The 22,186-nt window shown below is 40.2% G+C and overlaps 1 protein-coding gene across 1 annotated transcript in view; it reads right to left on the bottom strand.

The window, feature by feature from the left end:
- Window positions 1-22,186, bottom strand: part of LOC140242343 (brefeldin A-inhibited guanine nucleotide-exchange protein 3-like) — a 38,034-nt gene that overhangs the window by 10,924 nt on the left and 4,924 nt on the right. Inside the window, exons 6-20 of the mRNA XM_072322079.1 lie at window positions 21,529-21,636; window positions 17,924-17,960; window positions 16,566-16,579; window positions 16,528-16,534; window positions 14,973-15,039; window positions 14,213-14,332; window positions 13,312-13,663; window positions 12,443-12,555; window positions 12,068-12,246; window positions 10,608-11,341; window positions 9,625-9,772; window positions 4,968-5,140; window positions 3,625-3,790; window positions 2,556-2,672; window positions 619-864 (exon numbers count right to left, since the gene is read on the bottom strand). Coding sequence (XP_072178180.1) covers window positions 619-864; window positions 2,556-2,672; window positions 3,625-3,790; window positions 4,968-5,140; window positions 9,625-9,772; window positions 10,608-11,341; window positions 12,068-12,246; window positions 12,443-12,555; window positions 13,312-13,663; window positions 14,213-14,332; window positions 14,973-15,039; window positions 16,528-16,534; window positions 16,566-16,579; window positions 17,924-17,960; window positions 21,529-21,636 — 2,581 coding nt within the window. The remainder of the gene's footprint in view (window positions 1-618; window positions 865-2,555; window positions 2,673-3,624; window positions 3,791-4,967; window positions 5,141-9,624; window positions 9,773-10,607; window positions 11,342-12,067; window positions 12,247-12,442; window positions 12,556-13,311; window positions 13,664-14,212; window positions 14,333-14,972; window positions 15,040-16,527; window positions 16,535-16,565; window positions 16,580-17,923; window positions 17,961-21,528; window positions 21,637-22,186) is intronic.

The following is a 22,186-nucleotide window of genomic DNA, read 5'->3' as shown; positions in this document are numbered from 1 at the left end:
TAGAAGTAGAAGTAGAAGTAGAAGTAGAAGTAGAAGTAGAAGTAGAAGTAGAAGTAGAAGTAGAAGTAGAAGTAGAAGTAGAAGTAGAAGTAGAAGTAGAAGTAGAAGTAGAAGTAGAAGTAGAAGTAGTAGAAGTAGAAGTAGAAGTAGAAGTAGAAGTAGAAGTAGTAGAAGTAGAAGTAGAAGTAGAAGTAGAAGTAGAAGTAGTAGAAGTAGAAGTAGAAGTAGAAGTAGAAGTAGAAGTAGAAATAGGAGTAGAAGTAGTGGTGGTTGTAGTAGTGAATAAAGTAGCAGTTAGTGGTAGTAGTAGTTGTGGCAGTAGTCAGTGGTAATAATATCATTGTATTTACAAAATATCATTGTTAATATATTAATAACATCATACTGTTCTCATTATCCTCAACATCATCATTACTAGTACAAGGAAATGAGCTGCCACTTTACACTAGAGCTAACCACTTCAGTTCTGGACATCGCAATGCCCTGAAAAGGGGGGAAGGGGTGGAGAATGTGCACCAGAGAGAGAGAGAGAGAGAAGGAGAGAGAGAGTGCCTACAACCAGACAGACACTCCACCTGACCCCATATTCACTGTGAAAACAGAAGAAAGCTAGCTCACCCAGCGTGCAGCTGAGCTCCGCAGCCTTGCGCAGTCCATCCAGGCTGAGGCAGATGGCGTCTCGCTCCCGACTGCTCTGCTCTTTGCTGCTGCTACCACTGCTGCTGCTGCTACTCCCCTCTCCCCCCAGCAGGAAGGCAAGACCTCCACTCTGGCCAATGGTGTGGCGGGATGACAGCGGGGTGGACAGCACAGACAGGACACGGTTCCAGAATGTCGTCAGTAGCTGGCGGGCAAAGATAGCACCTATATGGCACACACATGGACACAGCCCAGATAAATCACACCTTTCCTTTTATAAATCTTTACATTTGGACAGTATCAATTACTCCATCATGGGTTACTCATCATATCATCAGTTGAGAATGATAAGGGCATTCAAGTTGCCTTGAAGACTATGGATTTAGTGGCAACTTAACATCCTTAATAGGGACTTTTCGATTTGCACGTTGAGCCAGGCGTCACCCTGTTATGACGTAGTTTTTACGTACTGCGCATGCGCGAGTGTCGACCCTCGGCTCATCGCACAAATTTCGAACGCGTTCACCCCAGTTATCACCGTCCACCCAAATCGGTTGCGCCGCGCTCAACCCACCTTCCTATGACGTCACACTCCTCTCGCGATAGACGAAAATCGTGCGAAAGAGCACGATGACTCTCGGGAAATCCGTGCTCAGTTCACCTGTTTTCCTTTTTCTTTCGAGAGAATATTTATATTCTAATTACATGAAAGCTTATGATCTTGATACGTCACAGCAGCAGCGCTGACATACAAACTACAGCCTCTGGTACCTACTTTATTTGCCCGCTTTCACTGTTTCGCACTTTGCAACTGCATACCGTAGTCCCACACATGCATTTACACGTAATGCTGTACGCAAACAGATCTCGGTGCTTTTGGCCTAGTGCAGCAGTGCATTTGCCTTGTAGTCTTACCATGCATCATGTTTTAAAATCCACATAATTCCTCCCAGGATACGCATCTAGTCAAAGACAAAATGGCAAAATCGTGAAATAGGCCCCATGGCCCCATGGGCCTATGCGGTGCACCGCAGTGCGCGTGCACCCGTGCGTTAGCAAGCAAGGTTAGGTTAGGGTTAGGGTTTAGGGTTAGGTAGGGTTGTATTTATGGTTAAATTGGCCATTAAATTAGTCAAGGGACATTAGGGAGTCTTTCCGAGAATAAAAAGTAGAAGACCAAAGAAAAAAAAAAACGGGAGAAAGGGAGGACGAAAGATGCTATGCTGTGGAAATCGGCCCCACCGCCGTATGCATCTCGCGTAAACGCCGTTTGGTGGGGCCGCATTCACGAGTATTATACTGTGGAAGAAAGCCCCACCGCCGTGCTTTACCGATGAACGCCACACGGTGGGGCTGAATTCACGAGTATAAACAGGCGAGCCGCCGTAGTATTTGTACGGACACGCAGTGGTGGGGCCTATTTCACGAGTATGCCGACAAAATAAATATTACAAGTACAGAAACAAGTCACAAATTCCGCATATATGCACGCAAGGCACAGGTTGCCTCCTGCACTCGCCACGAGATGTGACGCCGGCGCCCGAAATATCGAAATGTGTTTTAGCAGCGGGTCAACGTACAGACGTGACGCCTTGACGTACGGTTGCGCTCGGCGGCACGTCCTTCTCGTTCACCCAATCGAAAACTCCCTATTATCATTCTCAACCCACGATGTGAAGAGTTTAAATGCAAAAAACAGATACATCCATTTTTATCAACTAACAATATTGAACTTGAATCTGCAGAAAAACAAAGAAAACAATTAAAATAAAGGCAATAATTTTGACAATATAACTGTACATCTTCAAAAATCATCAAATCATAATTCTGAGAGCAGAAAATATGAAAAACAAAAGAACATTACAGTATTTAAGGGACTGGTCTGTTTGGCACACGGAAAGTGCGAGAAAACTCACCTGCGGAACCTTCGAGATTGGTGTTGGTGGCAAGGAGGGGTTTGATCCCGGGGCTGTAGGTGGGAGCATCATGCAACATCTGACCTCCAAGCTCTTGGCTTCCCAGGCCATCCATATCTGGGATTCAGAAAAAAAAAAAAAAAAAACACATCATAAGAAGAAATTAAATTTCTTTCCTCATTTTCTTCTACACCTCATTCCTAAGAAAACCTTACAGGCCTTCTATTAAGTTTTGGTGGGGTAGGGGATTGCTTACTAGTTGGTATCATTGTGTTTGAAACTGAAATAATGATATATCCTTTAATCTATTAATGAATAATTCTCTGTGTCTCTTGTCTTATCACTGCAGCACCACAGAGTAGACAAAGATAGAAACCAGAAATTAGACCATCTGTCTTGTAGGCAAAAAAAAAAAAAAAAAAAAAGCATTAAAGCTTAAAGATTCACCTTCTTGAACAAAGTAATACTATGCTAAATTGACAAATTCCGTAAACTTTGGAAAAGATGGCATGTACAAATTTTATTTCAAAATGCCCACAGAGGCACAGATTATCAGATAGTGTGACTAATTCTAATACTACTTCATAGAATTTGAAATAAAGAGGAAAACAGTTTGGGCCAAATCAGCTCTTTTGTTGTTGTTGTATCAAGTTCAGATCGGGGCTCAATTGCATAAAATGTTGCTGTAAGAGCAATTCTTGCTGCAGTGGCAAGATACATAACAACAAGAAACCTACTTCCTGATTGGCTGTTGCTACAAGAAGTTGCCATTCTAGCAAGAATTGCTATCTTCTAAACACCTTTCACGGCCTGAGACCCAGAAAGGATAATCAGCTACAATAAAGAGCACCAAGTTTTACACAGTTACTTATTATTATGAAATAGAGCACAAAAAAAGAACAGTTTTATCAATCCTTTTAAAAATTTGTCAGTGTTTCCTTAGTATTTCTGACAATTTAACGTACTGCCACAATACCAGCCAGAACGCTTACAGTAGTAGATGGGTGCAAGAAATCACATCAACGACAAACAACAACAACAACCATCAGAGAGCAGGGAAGTGCCTGACCTGTTAGAATAGAGACCAGTGCTCCATTGCAGTAGGAAAGGTCGGGCCTGTAGCCCCCCTCCCCCAGCAGGTTTCTTGTGATGATGATTCGGTACAGCTCACCCAGCCAGGTGGCTGAGAGGTAGACTAGCACGCCGCTGTAATGCACACTGTCAATGAATTGTTTCTGTACCAATAGAAAGAGAACAGATACAAATGATGATTTCATAGAAAATATTGACCACTGTTTTTATCACCATTATTTGTTTGTTTTTAGCTTTGGACTCAGTAACAATGTTTACTTATTCTCAAGTCTTAAGTCATGTCAGCAATGTCACTGAGCAACACTTATTTGAAAATGCAGGGAAAATACATACATTGTACAATTCAACCTGTGGCAGTAACAAAGACATTTTGAATATCAATATATCTAATGTATCTATCTGTCTGTCTGTCTGTCTGTCCATCCATCTTATCATCCATCCATCCACCAATCCATCCATCCATCCATCCATCCATCCATCCATCCATTCATCCATCCATCCATCCATCCATCCATCCATCCATCCATCGATCCATCCATCCATCCATCCATCCATCCATCCATTCATCCACCCATCCATCCATCCATCCATCCATCCATCCATCCATGCATCCATCCATGCATCCATCTTATCATCCATCCATCCATCCATCCATCCATCCATCCATCCATTCATCCATCCATCCATCCATCCATCCATCCATTCATCCATCCATCCATCCACCCATCCATCCATCCATCCATCCATCCATCCACCCATCCATCCATCCATCCATCCATCCATCCATCCATCCATCCATCCTTCCATCCATCCATCCATCCATCCATCCATCTTATCATCCATCCATCCACCAATCCATCCATCCATCCATCTATCCATCCATCCATTCATCCATCCATCCATCCATCCATCCATCCATCCATCCATTCATCCTTCCATCCATCCACCCATCCATCCATCCATCCATCCATCCATCCATCCATCCATCCATCCATTCATCCATCCATCCATCCATCCATCCATTCATCCATTCATCCATCCATCCATCCATCCATCCATCCACCCATCCATCCATACATCCATGCATCTACCAATCTACACATTGTATTATTGTGTTCACCCGTAGACATGAATCTACACATCTGTTATCAAATGTACAGTGCACTCGGCCACTGGTAGGGTGTATAAATGTAATGGAATTGGAAATACACCAAAGTACATGTACTATACTACAACAGGCATCAATCCTGTCAATATTCAGCATGCCTTAATAGCAATATCTCCATCCTATCAATCGAATAGCAGACAAACCAAACTCACCTGTGTAAGGGGGAGAGCGCCGGGGTCATCGTAGTGGTTGCTACGGACCAGCTTGAGGTTAAGCAGCAGGCTGGAGTAGGTAGCAACGTAAATGCCATCTGCATTGATAACCGGTGTCAGGTTGAGTTTGCCCGACGGCTCTCCGTCACGGACTGACCTTCGCATGGTGTACCCTGTACAAAGCATTTTTGATAGAGAAGATGCATAATTTAGCTGTCACAAAGCATTATGAAACAATAGACATGCATACATACATAGATAGAGAGGGCTCGATACAGCAGTGGCCCAGTGGCATGGGGCAACTTAAAATTAATGTCGGCAACCAAATTTCCAAAAAGGCTATCTTTTGGGGGCTCACTTGGGCAACTAAGATTAGAATGGATTGTAATGTTTCTGTTTATTTTGGGCCATTACATTTTTTTTATTTATTCTTTTTTAAATCATTATTTATTATTTTTTTATTATTATTATTATTATTATTTATTTTTTTTTTTTGGGGGGGGGGGGGGGAGGACACCAAATTTTGAAATCTATAGATTTTAGTATCCCCAATGGACTTCCAGTGTAAAAGCCAGTGTCAAGCCCTGATATGCAGCTATGTATATTACCTATGTATGTCATTACCTGAGAAGTAAAAAAAACACACAGATTCCTCATTGTATTGCAGTATACCTCAAAGCACCTACTGTATGGAATTGCATGATGGCCACCCTTCTGGGAATCAGCATCACGTATTAACATGAACAGAATATACTATATGATAATAACAACATGTACATGTACATTGGTGTGTTAAAGCCTTCTTTACTCTTCTGAAAGGGGACTTTATCCCACATATGGGGTATGTGAATTCAGTGAATGCAGAAAATCAGTGAAAACTTATCAGTGGACTTTGAAATTAATTTGATTTAATGGCTATGAAAGCTCTCATTGATCTCAAATCTAATGATTATCATAACTGCAAGGAAGAATTGATGAAAATTTCCAAATACATACTTGTACAACTAATGTCAATCAAAATTTGCAAGGCTTGGAAAATTTGGACGGTGGACATTGTAGCTACAGGTTGTAAACATTGTACTTTTAGCCTTCAGGTGATAAAGATAAGATGTTAGTCTTGACAAGATTACCAAACTCTGGGCGGCACATTTTTTTACTACCAGAAAATTTTTTGCCTTAAGACCATAATATTATCACAACCATTTTGTTTCTCCTCTCATAATATCAACAGGATGAAAGAAAAAAAGCATAGTGTTGAAATAATTTCTGTGATAATTTTCAAAAACCACACTTGGAATCATAAACACAAGTAGAGAAAAGAATTGGCTGCATATTACATGTATATGAGCAATGGCTGTACGATGGGACAGGATAAAGGCTGACCAAGAAGGGGATCTCTAGAGAAGAAATAATACGCACCATCGCCATGGTGATGGGTATTTGTATCCACATGCACATTGAATAATATAAGGAGAAAAGATGATGCATAAACACTGTAGGAATTCAGGATTTGTAGGACTATCACCACCTGTTGGGATTGATCGTCAAGTCATCACTGGTCCCATATAAACATTGAAAATGATTATTGAACTCAGTGTCTATATTGTTTATGTATCCTGTCCTCTGTTCAAAAGAAATCGTGAACAGAAAGATGCAATAGCTCGGCAGGTTTGTCAAAAGCCAAACCTTGGCAGCTCGGCAGGTTCATCAAAAGCCGAACCTTGGCAGCTCGGCAGGTTTGGCAAAAGACCAATTGAACATACACATATCCAGCTATGATCGATGCAATTTTGAAAGGAATGAAGGATAAATTTCTCGATTCCATTTTGTTTATGCCGAACCCTACACCACAATTTCAGATTAAGATGTCATATTTTGATCATTTGCAGACTGATTTTCCCTTTTTTTTTTTGAGCACTTATTCTCAGCAAAATCGATTTAATTTTTTAGACTAAAGTAGAAAGTGTATTTCTGAAATAGAACAGGTGGAAAGTGTTTTAATTGCAAGTAAAGTTTGAAGTATTAAAGGTTTTACCCCTACCACTCCCAGAATATCCTGGTCTTTTCGAATGTTACACAGGAAACTGTAAACATGCTTCTCCCATGCGCACCTATCAGTGATGAATACTTAGTAAATACAAAGGGTAGTATAGATCATGACACAAAAGACCATAAAGGGGGATTTCAGACCTGTTTATAGTGAGTCTGATAAAGAGAGAAAACAGTCTTGTAAGTATAAAAGTGAAAACTCTAAAATAAAAACTGGATGAAAATTAATGAAGTTTTGCGAATTTTTACAGAACAGTTCTTGAATAAACAGTCAACATGTAATATGCAAATTAGTGAGTTGATGATGTCATCCCCTCACAACTTGACAAATACATGTAGTTTGTATATGGAATCTTGAATTTGCCTTTGTTGTTGTTGTTGTTGTTGTTGTTGTAACATATTTTTATGCCTCAGTCTAAAATCCTAATATATCTGACCGATCATTATTCTCAGAGTATTCAGCTGGGGAAAATGATATGTTTCACACTCTTATACAAGAAACATTTAATTTTCGTAAATTTTTTTGTACATCAACAGAAAGTGTGAGGTGATATCGTCATCAGCTCACTTATTATGCATATTTGTATCAACTGTTTGAGAACACTTTTGCAAAAAGTGTTATAGTGACTAAAACACATGACATTCACACGAAAGGGGATAAAGAGGGGAGAAGGAGGTGGGGCAGTGCTTGGTGATGGTGTGACCGTGAGTAAATGGAGGGGGTCGACACTCATTTCGGTTTTTGACTTGGACAAGCCTTCATGCACAACCTTGCAATCTACTCACAGGACAGTCCCTGCACCAGGATATCTGTGGGTGATTACAAACACAGATATACTGCACAAATATATCGGTGACTCTATTTTGATGTTTTACACACTCGTTGGGAGTACTCAAAATTGCTTCACATCAAACTGTAACCCACAACAAGGGTTGGCGTGTGGTTGGATGCAGTCATTTGCTAGTGCATAGATTTCTACAGCCAGCAACACATCATACAATACACCATTTACAGCAAGGGGTGGGGAATCATTACAAAATCAAAGGAAATCAATATATTCATTCTGATTTGAAAAAGCTGATAGAATGTGACTTTCACCACTAAACTTTCTGAACACAGACTTTGCACAGAACTTTTTTTTCTTGTTCTTTTTCAGAACAAGCTCTAAAATTGCAAACACTTTAAGGGCCACACTTGGTTAGCAAGGGTGGGGAAGTAGCATTGTAACAACTCTACATGAATTTTTATCTTCGGACAATGTACTCTGGGCAGTCTGAACACAATACAATATTTGTACATCATATTCCACAGGCCTAAAACTTTTATACACAGTATAGCCACATATTTCACGAACATGATAATTCACAAATGTGACCGTGCACCTCAAAACGAACATAAAGTCGCACACACTGATTTTGTGTGAGGACTGAAAATAAGTGAAATGGGTCAACCTAGCCGAACTTGACTTTTTCATATTTTCTGAAAGAGCGGGTCTTCTTTTACATTATGCTAAAATTTGGTACCATAAAACGGGCAGGAAAGTGTGTTTTTTTAGCAGTTTATCTCGAACATTTTTGGTAGAATAGTGTGATTAGGTGTGTCTTTAGAATCCCTTTTTCATTTCTGAAAAACCTTGTCCACACTCTTCACTTTCAACTCTAATAACTTTTGAAAGGATAGTGCTACTACTTTGAAAGTTTGCATTGATTATTGACAGAATGTGTTAGTGAGGCATGCTCAATTTAATTTCAATCTGATAATCCCTTCATTGTTGTTACTCTGGTGGTTTACTTCCTGTTTTTTGTCCAATTCATCGCACAGCCAGCACGGTTTGGTAAAGATTAAGCGCTTGAATAGACACTGTACTTCAGAGCCTCTTTTCTCAGTTCACACTTTTCCCGAGTTTGTGCTTTCTTTCCAATATTTGGATAGGTTAGGAGAGTCCATTTGATTTGAGTTATACATCATTTTAAAGCTTAAAGTCTGCTCTTTCAGAATATGGTCTTAACTAAAAATTCATGTCTGGCGACTTTTTGTTTGTTTTGAGGTGCAGGGTCACAAATATAGACTTTTTGCACGAGGAAGAAGGCAAATATTTTCTGGGGCTGTAGGATTTCGTGAATATTGCTTGACTCAAGAAATACTGCAAAATATGCTGCATACAATACAATTATATTACAGCACAAATCAAGACTTCTAGGAAGCCTTAATCATGCAGCTAATTCAAGCAATTTGTATAGTACTGAACAATTTTTACTTCAAGTCTGACTTTACAACCAAATAATGTGTAATTAAATAAAACTTTAACTGAAATGTTGTATCCCTTGATCCTATGTCTGCATTGTACTACTGATCTTTAGTTAGCACCTACATCACATTGATTTAGTCTGCCTTACTACACCACACATTTCACAGGGTAAGCTCACTGTGCATTTACCTCTAATAATAGCAACATACACACCTGAAAAATCTGTTTCGTTTTTAGGGGGGGGGGGTTACATTCTTCCTTGTGTTTTGGAATCTTAAAAACTGTTTCAACAACCGCACACTACTGTCTGAATGGAATCATTGAATCTATGTGATATCAGAGAGAAAGGGGCGACCCACCTTCGACGTATCTGGAAGCGAACAGCTGTACTGCCTTGTCCATGTCTGTCACATCGTCGAACGCCAGAAACCTGGGCAGCGCGTCCAGGAGTGCGTCGGCAAAGTCACGCGCCGCTTCCCGTTCCTGCTCGGCCTTCAATTTGGCATCCTAATGCCATCAAAATTCAGCATAAAATGATTGTGGTACATTGTAAGATTATAGCAGATACTCAGTGTTCTGGCATCGCATACCATACATGTAGTACTCAATCACTGCTCTCTCTCATTCAATTTCAGAGGGGGGGGGGGGGTGGGGGGTTGAGTTATAACAATACTAAATCATCAGCCTATGATTAGCATGGCTACAACTGTTATGTGTGATACGTGTGTGGGAAAGATTAAATGAATTGACTGGGAAAAGAACAAAAGCAACAGATGCTTGATTTCTTAGCTCTCTTTCAGTAAGGCTGCAACTGTTGAGTTAGAGCTATGTTATGTGGGTGGGCAGGGGAGAGAGATACATGTATGTTTGATGTAAAAAGAATTCTCAGTATCACCAAGCCCTGTCACAGATGCACGGTGCAGGGGGATTCCTAGGTGCCATTGTCTCATGCACATCCCAGTTCCCATATGATTCAATGGAGTTATTTGTCTGCTTTTATTTGTCTGCTTTTACTGTTGTTACTTCTGTTTTCTGGGCTATAATTCAGCTTTAAAAGAGTGAAAGTTTAAAAATCTTACTGATTTGCACTCACTGAAGTCATGATTTTCTACTGCAAGGCTTCAATGTGCTGGTCACGTGATGGAAAGCAAAGAAATCTTCAACAAAAAGTACCCCTGGATAAAGACAGAACATGACCTGAGTGAATGAATATGCAGCCAAAAAACGGGTCAAGTTTGTCCCCTGAGTTATCCTATAATGCATCTAAAACGCTGCTCTGTGCATGGCACCAAGGTATTGGTGACACTGAGAAGTAAAGCGTGCAGAATGCTTTGAAGCTCACCTTCTCAGCAGCAGCTGAGGGGCTTCCTCTTGGTGATGAGGTCTTTGCTGCTGTCTCATCATCATTGCCTGTCACACTGTCTTCTCGTCTACTGCCACAGTCCTCCTCCTGAGGGAGCAGTGGGATGTCTTCGCTCTGCTCTTTCTCGAGAGCCACTTGTGTGTCCTCCCCACTGGTGACTGATGCATTCCCTGCCGTCTCATCTTTGCCTTCCGTTCTATCCCACCCATCCGCTTCCGCATTCTTTACCACATCTTTGAGCCCCTGCTCCGGATGGGCAGCCTCTTTATTATCCTCTTTGTCACCATCCTTGGGGTCAAGATCGTGGTCGTCATCGGCAGCAAAGGCAGCTGCTGCCATGGCAACTGGGTCCGCATCATCGACAACTGCATCCTCACCAATTCCCTCCCCATCTTCTTCATCACGTTCATCAGCTCTGCCTGAATCTTCTCTTCCGGTTCCTTGAGGGGTAATAGGATCCACCTCATGAAGGTCATCCTCCTTCACCTCCTCCTCTTCTGCCTCCTCCCTGTCTCTCTCCATCCCGTTTGTCAGACCATCACCACGGCAACCATTGGTGGCATCCCCCACTGTACCCCGGTCCTCTGGACTCTCTGTGAGGTGCTTGTTAAGGCTCAGGTTGTCCAGTGTCTCACTGTTCTCCTGGATGTACTGGGAGTGGACACTCTCTGGAGTGAGGCACGGTGGTCCTGGCAGGGTTTCATGGTCGTTGTCTGGCAAAAGTGATGATAAGAGGAATTTCAGTCTAAAAGATTTGTCATAAAATTTAACCAACATATGAATAACCTATTTATTGATACTAACTAGGCCAGGCTATTCAGGTAGATGTTTTTATTATCAGTGCCAAATCTCACTCAGAACAAACACACATTCAACCATTTTCGTGCTAACACACGATGGGACAAAGTCCAATCATTGTAGCGGGCTGTAATTATTCAGTCAGTTCGTGAGATGATACAGTACAATGCAGTGGCAGTATTCAACGAGTTGAAATATTGATCCCACTCTCTGTCAACATCAATAAAACAAACAAATAAATGAAGGGATACTTTACTTGTATTTCGTTTCATTTCTGTATCAATTTCCGAAGTATGACATATGACAATGCCATGAAGATAATCACAATTTAATAGTGAATTGGTAATAACATGTTTATACCCCTAGCATGATATGCTAGAAAGTGCTGTATTTGAGCATATCTCTCTTATCCTGCCAAATTGATTATGCGGATGCCCGCAGGTCCCGACATGGCTGGATAATTGAGGTCCTACTGTGTTTAGGGAAATTTCCCCTTGTCACTTGTTCCAACTACTCTCTCTCTCCAGTAAGTCACATGTAGTTAAAGTTCAGAGTTGCCAATTTGAGGAAGACAAATATTACAATTTCTACAGCACAATTACACAAGATCTAATGGTGTACAAAAGCAGAGAAAGCCAAACCTTTGTCATTGTCCTCCTTTTCCTCCTTGGCCCTCCTTAGAATCTCCTCTGCCTGCCACTGTCCCACGCCCTTCCCATGGCTGATCTGCTCCAGGGATGCCAGCAGCGCCCCCACACAGCCGACACTGGACAGGCAGACATCTGGGCAATGAGCAGCCTCCGAGATGCCGTCCACAAGTCTGGCAAAATATTGCAGAAAGCATGTACAGTGAAAATATGACCGTCCTCAAATATCTAACCAAGTATATAGTGTACGAGCAATCTATTAACATAAAATTCCACTATTAAAATGCATGCAAAGATTTTGGTTTTACAGCATTCATTCAGGCTTGGCCTCCCTCTAGATGGATGTCATGCCTCCTCCCTTTCACTTACAATTTGATGAGATCCAGGTCTGCCTTGTAGTTCTTGCCTGAGAGACTGGTGATCTCTTCTCCCTCGATGGCTGGTCCTGCCAGGTCCAGTATGTGAGCAGGGGTAGACAGCATCTACAAGGAGGAAAGAACCATTGCCTTAAAAATGGTCACCAGTCATAAAAATATTGTGAATATCCAACATAATACACATTACATAAAATTACAATATCACCTCAAAGAAATGCCAATTGTGTATTGGAAATTTCACTACCCTTATCTCAATAACTGTACCCTTTTGCTCTCACAAATTGTAATGTTCTACTGTGTGTGTCTTTTGTGGAATTATATATGATGTAACTTTGCAGGAGAGGAATACATAAAAATAATCTGTCTCCATTTCACTGTTAACATAAAGAGAACTGTCAATTGTAAAGGAGAACATGTAGATAGCAGATAACAGATACACTACATGAAGCTCTCTCTCACTTCTGAAGAGTAGAGTTTAGGTGGGAGGTGCTCCATTGTATTTTGGCACATTAATGAACAGTGATATATGTTATAAAACCTTATGAAGGAGACATTTAATAAATAAATACATATCTGCATAACTAAACACAGACTTAAGATTTAACTAATGCAATAGCCTTTAATAATCTGCTTTTTGTACTATGTCCTTTCAATCTCTCATTGTGCACTTCTAAAGATCTGATAACTAAGAGAGCTCCTGTACATGCACTATAAGGAAACGTAATAAGACCAGATTACACGGGGATCTCTCTGCTCTGCAGACAGACTGACTGTGACGCAATGGGAGCGTTTTCCTGTAGTATTATATTAAAACATACATTGTATGTTACATAAATAAGAGGAATCATAGCTCCGACTCACATCTTTCACAACTTTGAGGGCCTCGTTGCGCTGGGAGGGCGGTGGAAACAGCAGCATCCGGTGGAGGAGGGATCCGATGACGGGCCTCATGGACGCCACGCATCCTACCAGCCTCACCAGCTCCTTGGCTATGTGGTAGATCACTTGACGCGCCGACCGGAACGAGGTGGGCACAGACACCGCACTGCCGGAGCCCCGCCCGTGCTCCTGGCCAAGGTGATTGTTGCCCGGGTGATGGTGTGCATCCGGATGTTGATTGACCGAGGAGGAGGAGGATGTTGAGGAGGAGATGATGGTCTTCTGGTCCTTTGGTATACCAAGGATGGCAATTAAGGTGGGGCACAGCTCTTTCCTGGAGTAGCACAAAAAAACACAAAGAAAATGAAAGGATGATTATGTGCACACAATCACATTCATCATCTTTTTGCTTCAAACTAGGTGTTACCATGACAACCTTGTAAGGGATTAATAGCTAGGAATGCCGGCAACATCTCCTCCTATACCATGTCATATACCGAAACAAACAAAGAGGCAACAGAGCTTGCACATAATGCAATGAGAACTCTTACCCCTTCACTACAGACTATACTCCATCACAAGTAGCAATGTGGGTGCATTGTTAAAGGAGACTTTTTCACACACATTAATGTGGGAAAAAAGGAAAAAACAAAAGAGTTTGCAGGGCGGCATGATACCATGATACGGCCACTCTCGTGAGGGTATTTCAACAAAGAAACGCGTGACCACGTTTCCTAGTCATAACATAATGCCCTCTACCAGAATGGCCTCATCATCACACTGTTCAGGATTGCTCCACAAAAACACACAAAATAATCAAACAAAAACAAAAACACAAATGTCCAGGACCTGGACTTGCAAAGTGTCAGTAGGGTGTCCTTACCATAGAACCTTCTGGAATGCTGAGCTGCCCCGCAGCGTTGGCTCCATGTTGGCGAGCATGGCAAGGATGGCATCTAGTTCAAAGGTCAACAGGGACTGGTTCTGTGAACTGGCTCCGGCTCTGAATGCACACAAAATACCGCAACAAATATAAAGGCACACTTTAATTTCAATATAAAATGACAAAGATTACAGTCAAAACAACAACCTGGAAGACAAAGTTAAAAAATACTATATGTGATTTGTCACAATGGCACAATATATTGCTATAGTCAATAGGTCTTTACAGTACAATGCATAGACAGGAGATTCTGTTCTCTGAAAGTGTGTCTGCTGTTATTAAAAGCAAACCCTAGACCATTCAAGACAGGCACAATAAAGTGCAGCAGAGCATTCACACACAGATTTTTTTTTTTTTTTTTTTTTTTTTTTTGGGGGGGGGGGCGGAAGTGGGGGAATTGCTTGTAGAAATTAGACTCCAATACACATGTAGATACAGCTGCTATAAAAGACAGAATAAGCCTCAAAGCTACATGATTATATGTACTGTATACACGTATGCCTGTTTCTCAACCGGTGGACCACTTAATTCTCTCAGGTAAGCCACAATTTCAGCTAAAAATAAATTTAAAAAAATTGTATTCAGTCTTACTGAGCCTAGGAAAAACTTACAGGAGCCAAAGTGGGCTTTGGGCTAAAAATGGCTGCGAAATGTTGCTCAGCGTGTATGTTCTAAAAAATCTGATGCACCCAACACTCACCTGTGTGTTTCAGACACCTTGTTACAGAGGAATCCCAAGACTGCAACCATGTCTCCACACATGCGGTCTATAGGAAGAGTGTTGCCTAAACAGGAAGAAGTGGGAACATTTTCACATTAAGACTTAGCCAGGTACCTGAAATATTGCATGCACACACACAGAGTTTGCATGTACAATCTATTATCAAATTGACATACTGCTTAGGCCTGGTGGTCAATCTAATTCAAATCTGACGCACATATGCTTTTCCACAGAGATAACTTGACAGCTAAAACAAATGGCAAATTAAAATGTCCCGTAAAGACAAACATTAAACTGATCAAAGTAAACGTTTGCACGTTTGTTTATGACAAACTAATTTGAACCACTCACCTAGTAACTTAAAAAAATGGCTGTCAATATCTACACTAACTTCTAGCATGATTGTATAGGCTGGAAGACAAGTTTCTTTCTGTGGTAGAATCGCTGAATGACAGGGACTTTTGAATATAGAGTCTGAACACAAAGAGAGAAAATGTATGGAAGACTAGATGGCATGCATATTATGCACTAGCCTATGTACAGTGTGACTGATGACTGCACAGGAATCAAAATGTTTCGGATTACTGAATCGAGCTGAATATTCAGTTGGTTTGTGAATGACTACAGCATGACTAAATGACTAATTTAACCAATTTGCATTCAACTACTATACTACCATGGGTAACATGCCTGTTCATGAAATGAACGTTGAAATGCACATTGATGCAACCGTAACACTTTTCAATTGTAAGTTAAATTTTTTTGGAAACTTTTTTTATAAATATTTAAAAATAAACATTCAATACTTTTTAAAAACATTCAATAACATTTTCACTGTACTTGGAACTCAAAAGTATTGCTAATATAAGTTAAAATTACACAACTAAAACACAAATAACAGCAATACATTATACACTTATTGACAGTTAAAAGAGGTAAGAAATAATGTAATATCATGACTTACATACAACGATGTCCAAATATGACAGCAATGTAAGGAATTTCAACATAAAAATGATTATACATATGGGTTTATGACATGAGTAGACACTACGTCACTATAAGACTTGATTGCTCAGAGCGGTCGGACTTGCCAAGTGGTGCTACAGCTGCATGTTTTGAAAACACTGCACTAAGCACCATTTTGACAAATCCAACATACACACACACAAACACAGTCGTCGAACACTGGGATATGGGGGGAAATCATGCAAACCGTAGATGTCCCAAAAGTTTGACTGGCCAGTGTGTGAGGCAGGGATGCCAACCACTGCAGATCTAAAACTGCAAAATGTAATGATGCACAGTTTTTATGCAACTTAAGTTCATCTTTGTGTACAATGCATTATTTACAAAGTGACAAAATATTTTTTGGGGGGCATTTAGCAACCTGCATCAACCTTGTACAGTACATCTGTTTCTCACTGGCTTCAGCAATCAACTTGTGGGAATCAAAGCCGTGATTATATCCAGTACATCTTCGCATGATTTCTCCCACACATGCAGTGCTTCACTCTCACTATACACACATCACTGTGATGCTTACACATTGAGTATTGGGGGTGCAAGAACTGAATCAAGGCACGCTTGGTGAATAGATAATAGGATCATGATAGGAAGTACTGTGGGCAATGTCTGAAAGAAATGGAAGAGTCAAAAACCGACATGGAAAAAAAAAATAACACGTAACACAATTTTAGTCATTCCAGTCAACACATAATCAATGAATAAATCAGCAAAGAGAATACATGTAAAGTGGTTGTGAAACAAAAGGAAAATCTACTGATTTTGAATTTGAAGAAACTGAACAAGGTTTATAAATCATATAGAGTAAGAAGGAGGTGAATTACTTTTCATTCTCATTTTTATAAAATAGGAAGAAATATCAGTTCTGTTCTTTTAAAGCACATGCACACAACATGGTAGTTATCATTCACAATGTTTACTATTAAACATTTACTAGACACTACTACATCATGAGTACAAGTTCGCATGTGAAATCATATGAATAGAAACAAGAGTTGTTGAGAGTTGCAAGTCATAAATCAAAATGAATTGACCTCCAATGCATAGTATATAGTCACGTAGATTCAATTCTATAGTTTGATATTTTACTGATTCTTTCTGCATATATTGTATACTGTAAAAGTGGTGTTGAAATTGTCGCGCATTTCACGCAACCAGAAACTAGCACGAAAATAAAAGCACGAGAATATTTTTGCATGCCATATGTTCCAGTGGTTGATGTCCTGATTCCGCGGAATTAAAAACAGACAATACTCTTCTCATCCAGCCAAGCACGAAAAATTAGTCGCGCGAAAATATCCACTTTTACAGTAGTATATTGTTGGACATACAATAAAATATAATTCAGAAAAATGTTATGATGTGCCTTGCAAACATTTATGTACAAAATAGAGAGAAAGGTTTAAAAAAAAAAAAGAAAGAGGAAAAGGAAAAATGAAACGGACCATTTAATCTAAGTCTTTCTTCATTCGATATGGGTTTGTTCATCACTATTTCTACCATTATTACGAATGAGCATTGTTACAAATTTGTAAGAGACATTCTAATTTGTAATTTGTTCTGACTCTGGTAAGAAGCCAAATGATATAAATCTATGTGTATTGAGGAGAGTCACTGCCTGCAGTATGCATGCAAAAGATAAGAACCTAGAGAAGCTTTGTTGGTTCTGACAAGAGGGGCGTTGGCATGATGTAACACCAATTGGATTCAATGCAAACTATGAATCTCCTTTACGGTAGAAAATCAATCTGCAGTCTCCTACAGTCTCTTACTTGATGAATTTGGAAGAATGTATGGCATTGAAATACATCTGTACAGAATTTCATGAGAGTGAGAGTAGTTTATAATTGATTCTGGCTTCCTGAATCAGTAGAGTTCATGCATTGCCATGTGGTTGTTCTTACCCATTTCCCCAGTGTCCATAATCATCGCATCCTTCACCTGCATGATTGAAACATAAGGAGCGTGCAGGTCAGTCCATGGTGAACAATGTTTCAAATTCAAAGCTAATTCAACTAGTCGTGTACAAAAACATGAGGATGAGTTCATACTCTAGATCACTGAACCACAATATCCAGCTTAGATAGTCTGGTACACCTCACCATAAAAAAATTTTCATAAAACATTTCAAAACTAACCAGCTGTAATTACAATGTAATGAAGTTAAAAATAAATAAATAAATATTTCACAGTCCTCATACTGCAGTCATTGGCATCTACTAAAATGTGTCTAAAGTTCTTTTTTTTTTTGGTCCCACTTTCAGCTTATTAAAACAAATTTTCATCAGCTGCCACTTTGTATACCATGAATACACTTCAATTCTTCAGACACTACACCTGCCACTCAGGGAAAACAAATGAATAGTTCTAGATATCTAATTATTTTTCACAGAATTCAGAGAACAGGAAAAAAAGAAGAAAGATCTGCTCTCTATTCCCCAAGAATTTGCAGAGTACTAGTATAAAGGAATGAGTGATATTCATATGATCTTGCTTTGCCTTACGCTTTCATTATGTAGGAATGGTGAGAGATCAGTTCCAAATATGTTGGGTGGAGCAGCATTTCCATACATGTTTTATCTCAACTTAAGATATGCAGAATACCATAAAGGCTTTAAACATTTTATAATTGTTCACTCATACTGAATGCATTCACATCATCATGCCACCTCATGAATGTATACAAAACAGGAAATTTCACGTCAAATCCACACACTTGGAGCCACACATTATGGGAAACATTTTGCCCAAGAATATACTTGCAAATGAAAGCATGAAAGAAGTCTATGGACAATAGTTACGTTCAGACAGTAATCCTTTATAACCTCGAGGATTAGCTAACTTCAAGGATAAGCACTATGGGATGCCAAGTGTCGCACGGTCAATTTCGTTACGAAATCAATAATTTTGTGACAAAATGACTGATTTCATGATGAAATTGACCGTGCAACACTTGGCACCCCATAGAGCTTATCCTCATAGTTAAGATATACTGTCTGAACATAAATTTTAACTATCACTTGACATAGTTACTGCAAGACACAAAGAAAGAAAGATAGCACAAGCATTTCTCTCACTGTGTCTGAGCAAGACGACACTGAATCATGCAAATATAGTGAATGAATTTCAAATGATACAGCAAACCACATCTCCTTGACTGCTTTTTCACATACCAAATACATGAAATGAACATCCAGGCTTTAAGAATTATATGGTTTCTGATTAAAATTGATTTCCTTTCTTAAATATCTAGTCCACTCCATATGCCATGTATTTCTATATCATTTTATTTTTGCCCATTTTGTGAGTCCACCTGATATTCGCAAAAGTTCCAAAATGCAAATTAATTACCTCCCAGCAACGAACAAGGAATAAATAGCTTCTTCAAGGTGGGAAACCACTTCATGACAACAATTAATACATATTTCTTAATCTGACTCTTTGTCGCTAAGTCCCAATTCACAGTATATTTATGTGCTCCTGAATTATATGGCATAACAGTACAAGCTCAAGCACAAATACACTTTGTAAAAGAGAGTTTGGAAATGCACACAATCTCAATAGTTGTGAATGCAAAAACACACAAAAAAGTGTTTTTTTTCTGCTTTTGCTTAGGCTGCATATAACATAACTACAGACTTTGTCTCATTTTGTCATTGTTGTAATATCTAAATGATGCTTTTGCACATGTAGTTTGCATGATACATATACAGTAGAATGTACTTTGTGAAATGACAGCTAACTACATTTATGGCGATAAGAAACAAAACAAATTGGATGACTTGTGGGTGTGGTTTCTGTTGTTAAAGCAGTGTGAATTTATGGAGGCAAAGGTTTCCGTTCATGCAATAAGTCTTCTCACATTGAGAGGGTGACACATTCATGTATGATAGGAAGGGAGCTTTTCCAAATTCAAGAAGGGGGGGGGGGGGGGGTAAAGATAACAATATGCCAGGTTGAATTTGAATAAAAAATCTTGCTCGACCTGCACCAAACCAAGCCAATCAGGAGCACCCACACCAAAAAGCTGGACCGTGCGTTGAATGACACCCTACGCCTCATCACCGGATGTCTCCGCCCCACACCGACAGATCTCCTCCCGGTCCTTGCAGGGATTGCACCACCAAGGCTACGCCGTGAGAATCTCACAAACAAGCTCGTAAACATATCCCTTGCTGATGATGGTCACCCCCTACACAGGATAACAACAAGATCGCAAAATCCAGGTCGTCAACGCCTTCGATCACGTCGACCTTTCTCCCAACCATGCAGCCACCCTAAGCAGCTCAAACTTCAACCTAATTCAGGAGTGGGAAAAGAGCTGGGAAGGGACGACCCGCCCACATCAATTCACCATCCCTCCCGACACCAAAGCCCCGGCTGGCTCTGAACTACCCCGGAGGGATTGGGTAACACTCAACCGGCTGCGAACTGGGGTAGGCAGATTTAATGCTAACATGCATCATTGGGGCCTTCGACAGTCACCGGCATGCATTGCGGAGCAGACGAGCAGACAGCAGACCACGTCATCTACAACTGCCCTGTTCTTCAACCCCCTGACGGGATGACCGACCTGACAAGTCCAAACGATGCCCAAGCCAACTGGCTCGCCAGCTTCAAGAAATAGCCTGATACTACTGTCTCTCATACGAAAGAAGAAGAAGCCAATCAATGTGAAACCAAACATCAAAAGGTCTTTGAAACCGCTCTGATTTTTTGTAGTTTTTTTCTTTTTGTTTTGTCTTATTACATCGGGAACTTTGTTACGTAAGCAGCCCCAAAATATGAAAAATGCAGGACCTTATTGCATCAGTACAAAAGTAAAGAGACTGCTGCATCTGTGTTTCCTTACGTCACATCCCTTTATACAACACTTCCATTGAAACTTCATATGCTTTTGATAGTAGGAAGTACATGTACAGATGTAATTCTGAATCTGACCACAGTAGTATCTAGTCTGTGAACAAGGAGTCATTTGCAACAGGGTGTAGTGGATAACTTTGTTGGCCACAGTGACTGAGAAGCCATATAATTCCTGCAGCAGCCTTTCTGTGGGAATAGTCCCAGTCTTTTTCTCATGAACGAGGCTCTTTTCTCCCTACATAGCTCCCCAGCATACTGGAAAGTCTGGCGAGGATAGAACAGGGAAGGGATAGGTGGGAGCACTGCCTGGCAGGCGAGGATGATGGTTAAACTTTGTTATTCCGAAGGTTCATCATTTTGAAGAATCATTATTCCAAAAATGAAATACATGTAAGGTTCATAATTCTGAAAGTTTGTTGGTATGCAACTTTTTTTCATTTCTAGATTAACTAATCTTATTTCATTGTAAACAACAAATTTTCAGAATAACAGCACAAACGTTCAGACTTATGAACCCTGTTTCATTTTCAAACAAAGAAACATCTGGTATACAGAATTTATGTGCTTCGGAATTACAAAGTAACCTAATTTTGCTTTCAGACTACCAAACCTTTGGAATAACAACTATCACCCACAGATGACTTACCTTCGGCTGACAGAGTAAGCGTAGAGTCTGTGAGAGAGTGATTTTGGCAGCATGGCTAACTGGGTTGGGCTGGCGTTGGGTGGCTATCGCAGGGTGCTCTAGACACGCCTACAGAGATGGGAGACACGGAGGCATGCAACAAACAATGCACACAACTATCATGTTCTACAAACTGAGTCACATTACATACAAAAAATTATGTGCCACACTAGCGACGATGGCAAGAGCAAACACCTCGCAAATGAAACAAGTGGTATAGCACATTCAACACAGCTAGCACACACTGTACATAAAACAAACACACAGTATATGCCTTCTGAATGCCACAATATTGTAATGTGCACCTTACGCCCTAGATGGTAGCATCATTCTGTAGTTTGTCCAAATTTTGGTAGTTTACAGTTTGATATATCATTAACCCTGGATATATCATTAATATCACTTTTCATCTTTATTATAATCCATATATGAGGGCTGTTTTTGTCCTTTTTTAAACACCAACCCATATCCCTTTCCCACTCTTCCATCCCACCCCAACCCCCCACCCATAAAAAAAAAGCAAAGGTGTCTTTCACAATACTTTTTGTCTAAACTCAAATTAATTGTGAAATGTACTGATTACTTCACTGAGTTTAGAATTACATGGAAAAAAAAAAAA

The sequence above is a fragment of the Diadema setosum genome, chromosome 19 (assembly GCF_964275005.1).
Source record: "Diadema setosum chromosome 19, eeDiaSeto1, whole genome shotgun sequence".
Lineage (NCBI taxonomy): Eukaryota > Metazoa > Echinodermata > Echinoidea > Diadematoida > Diadematidae > Diadema > Diadema setosum.
The sequence above is the reverse complement of the archived record's forward strand: the minus strand, read 5'-3'. Positions and strand labels throughout refer to the sequence as shown.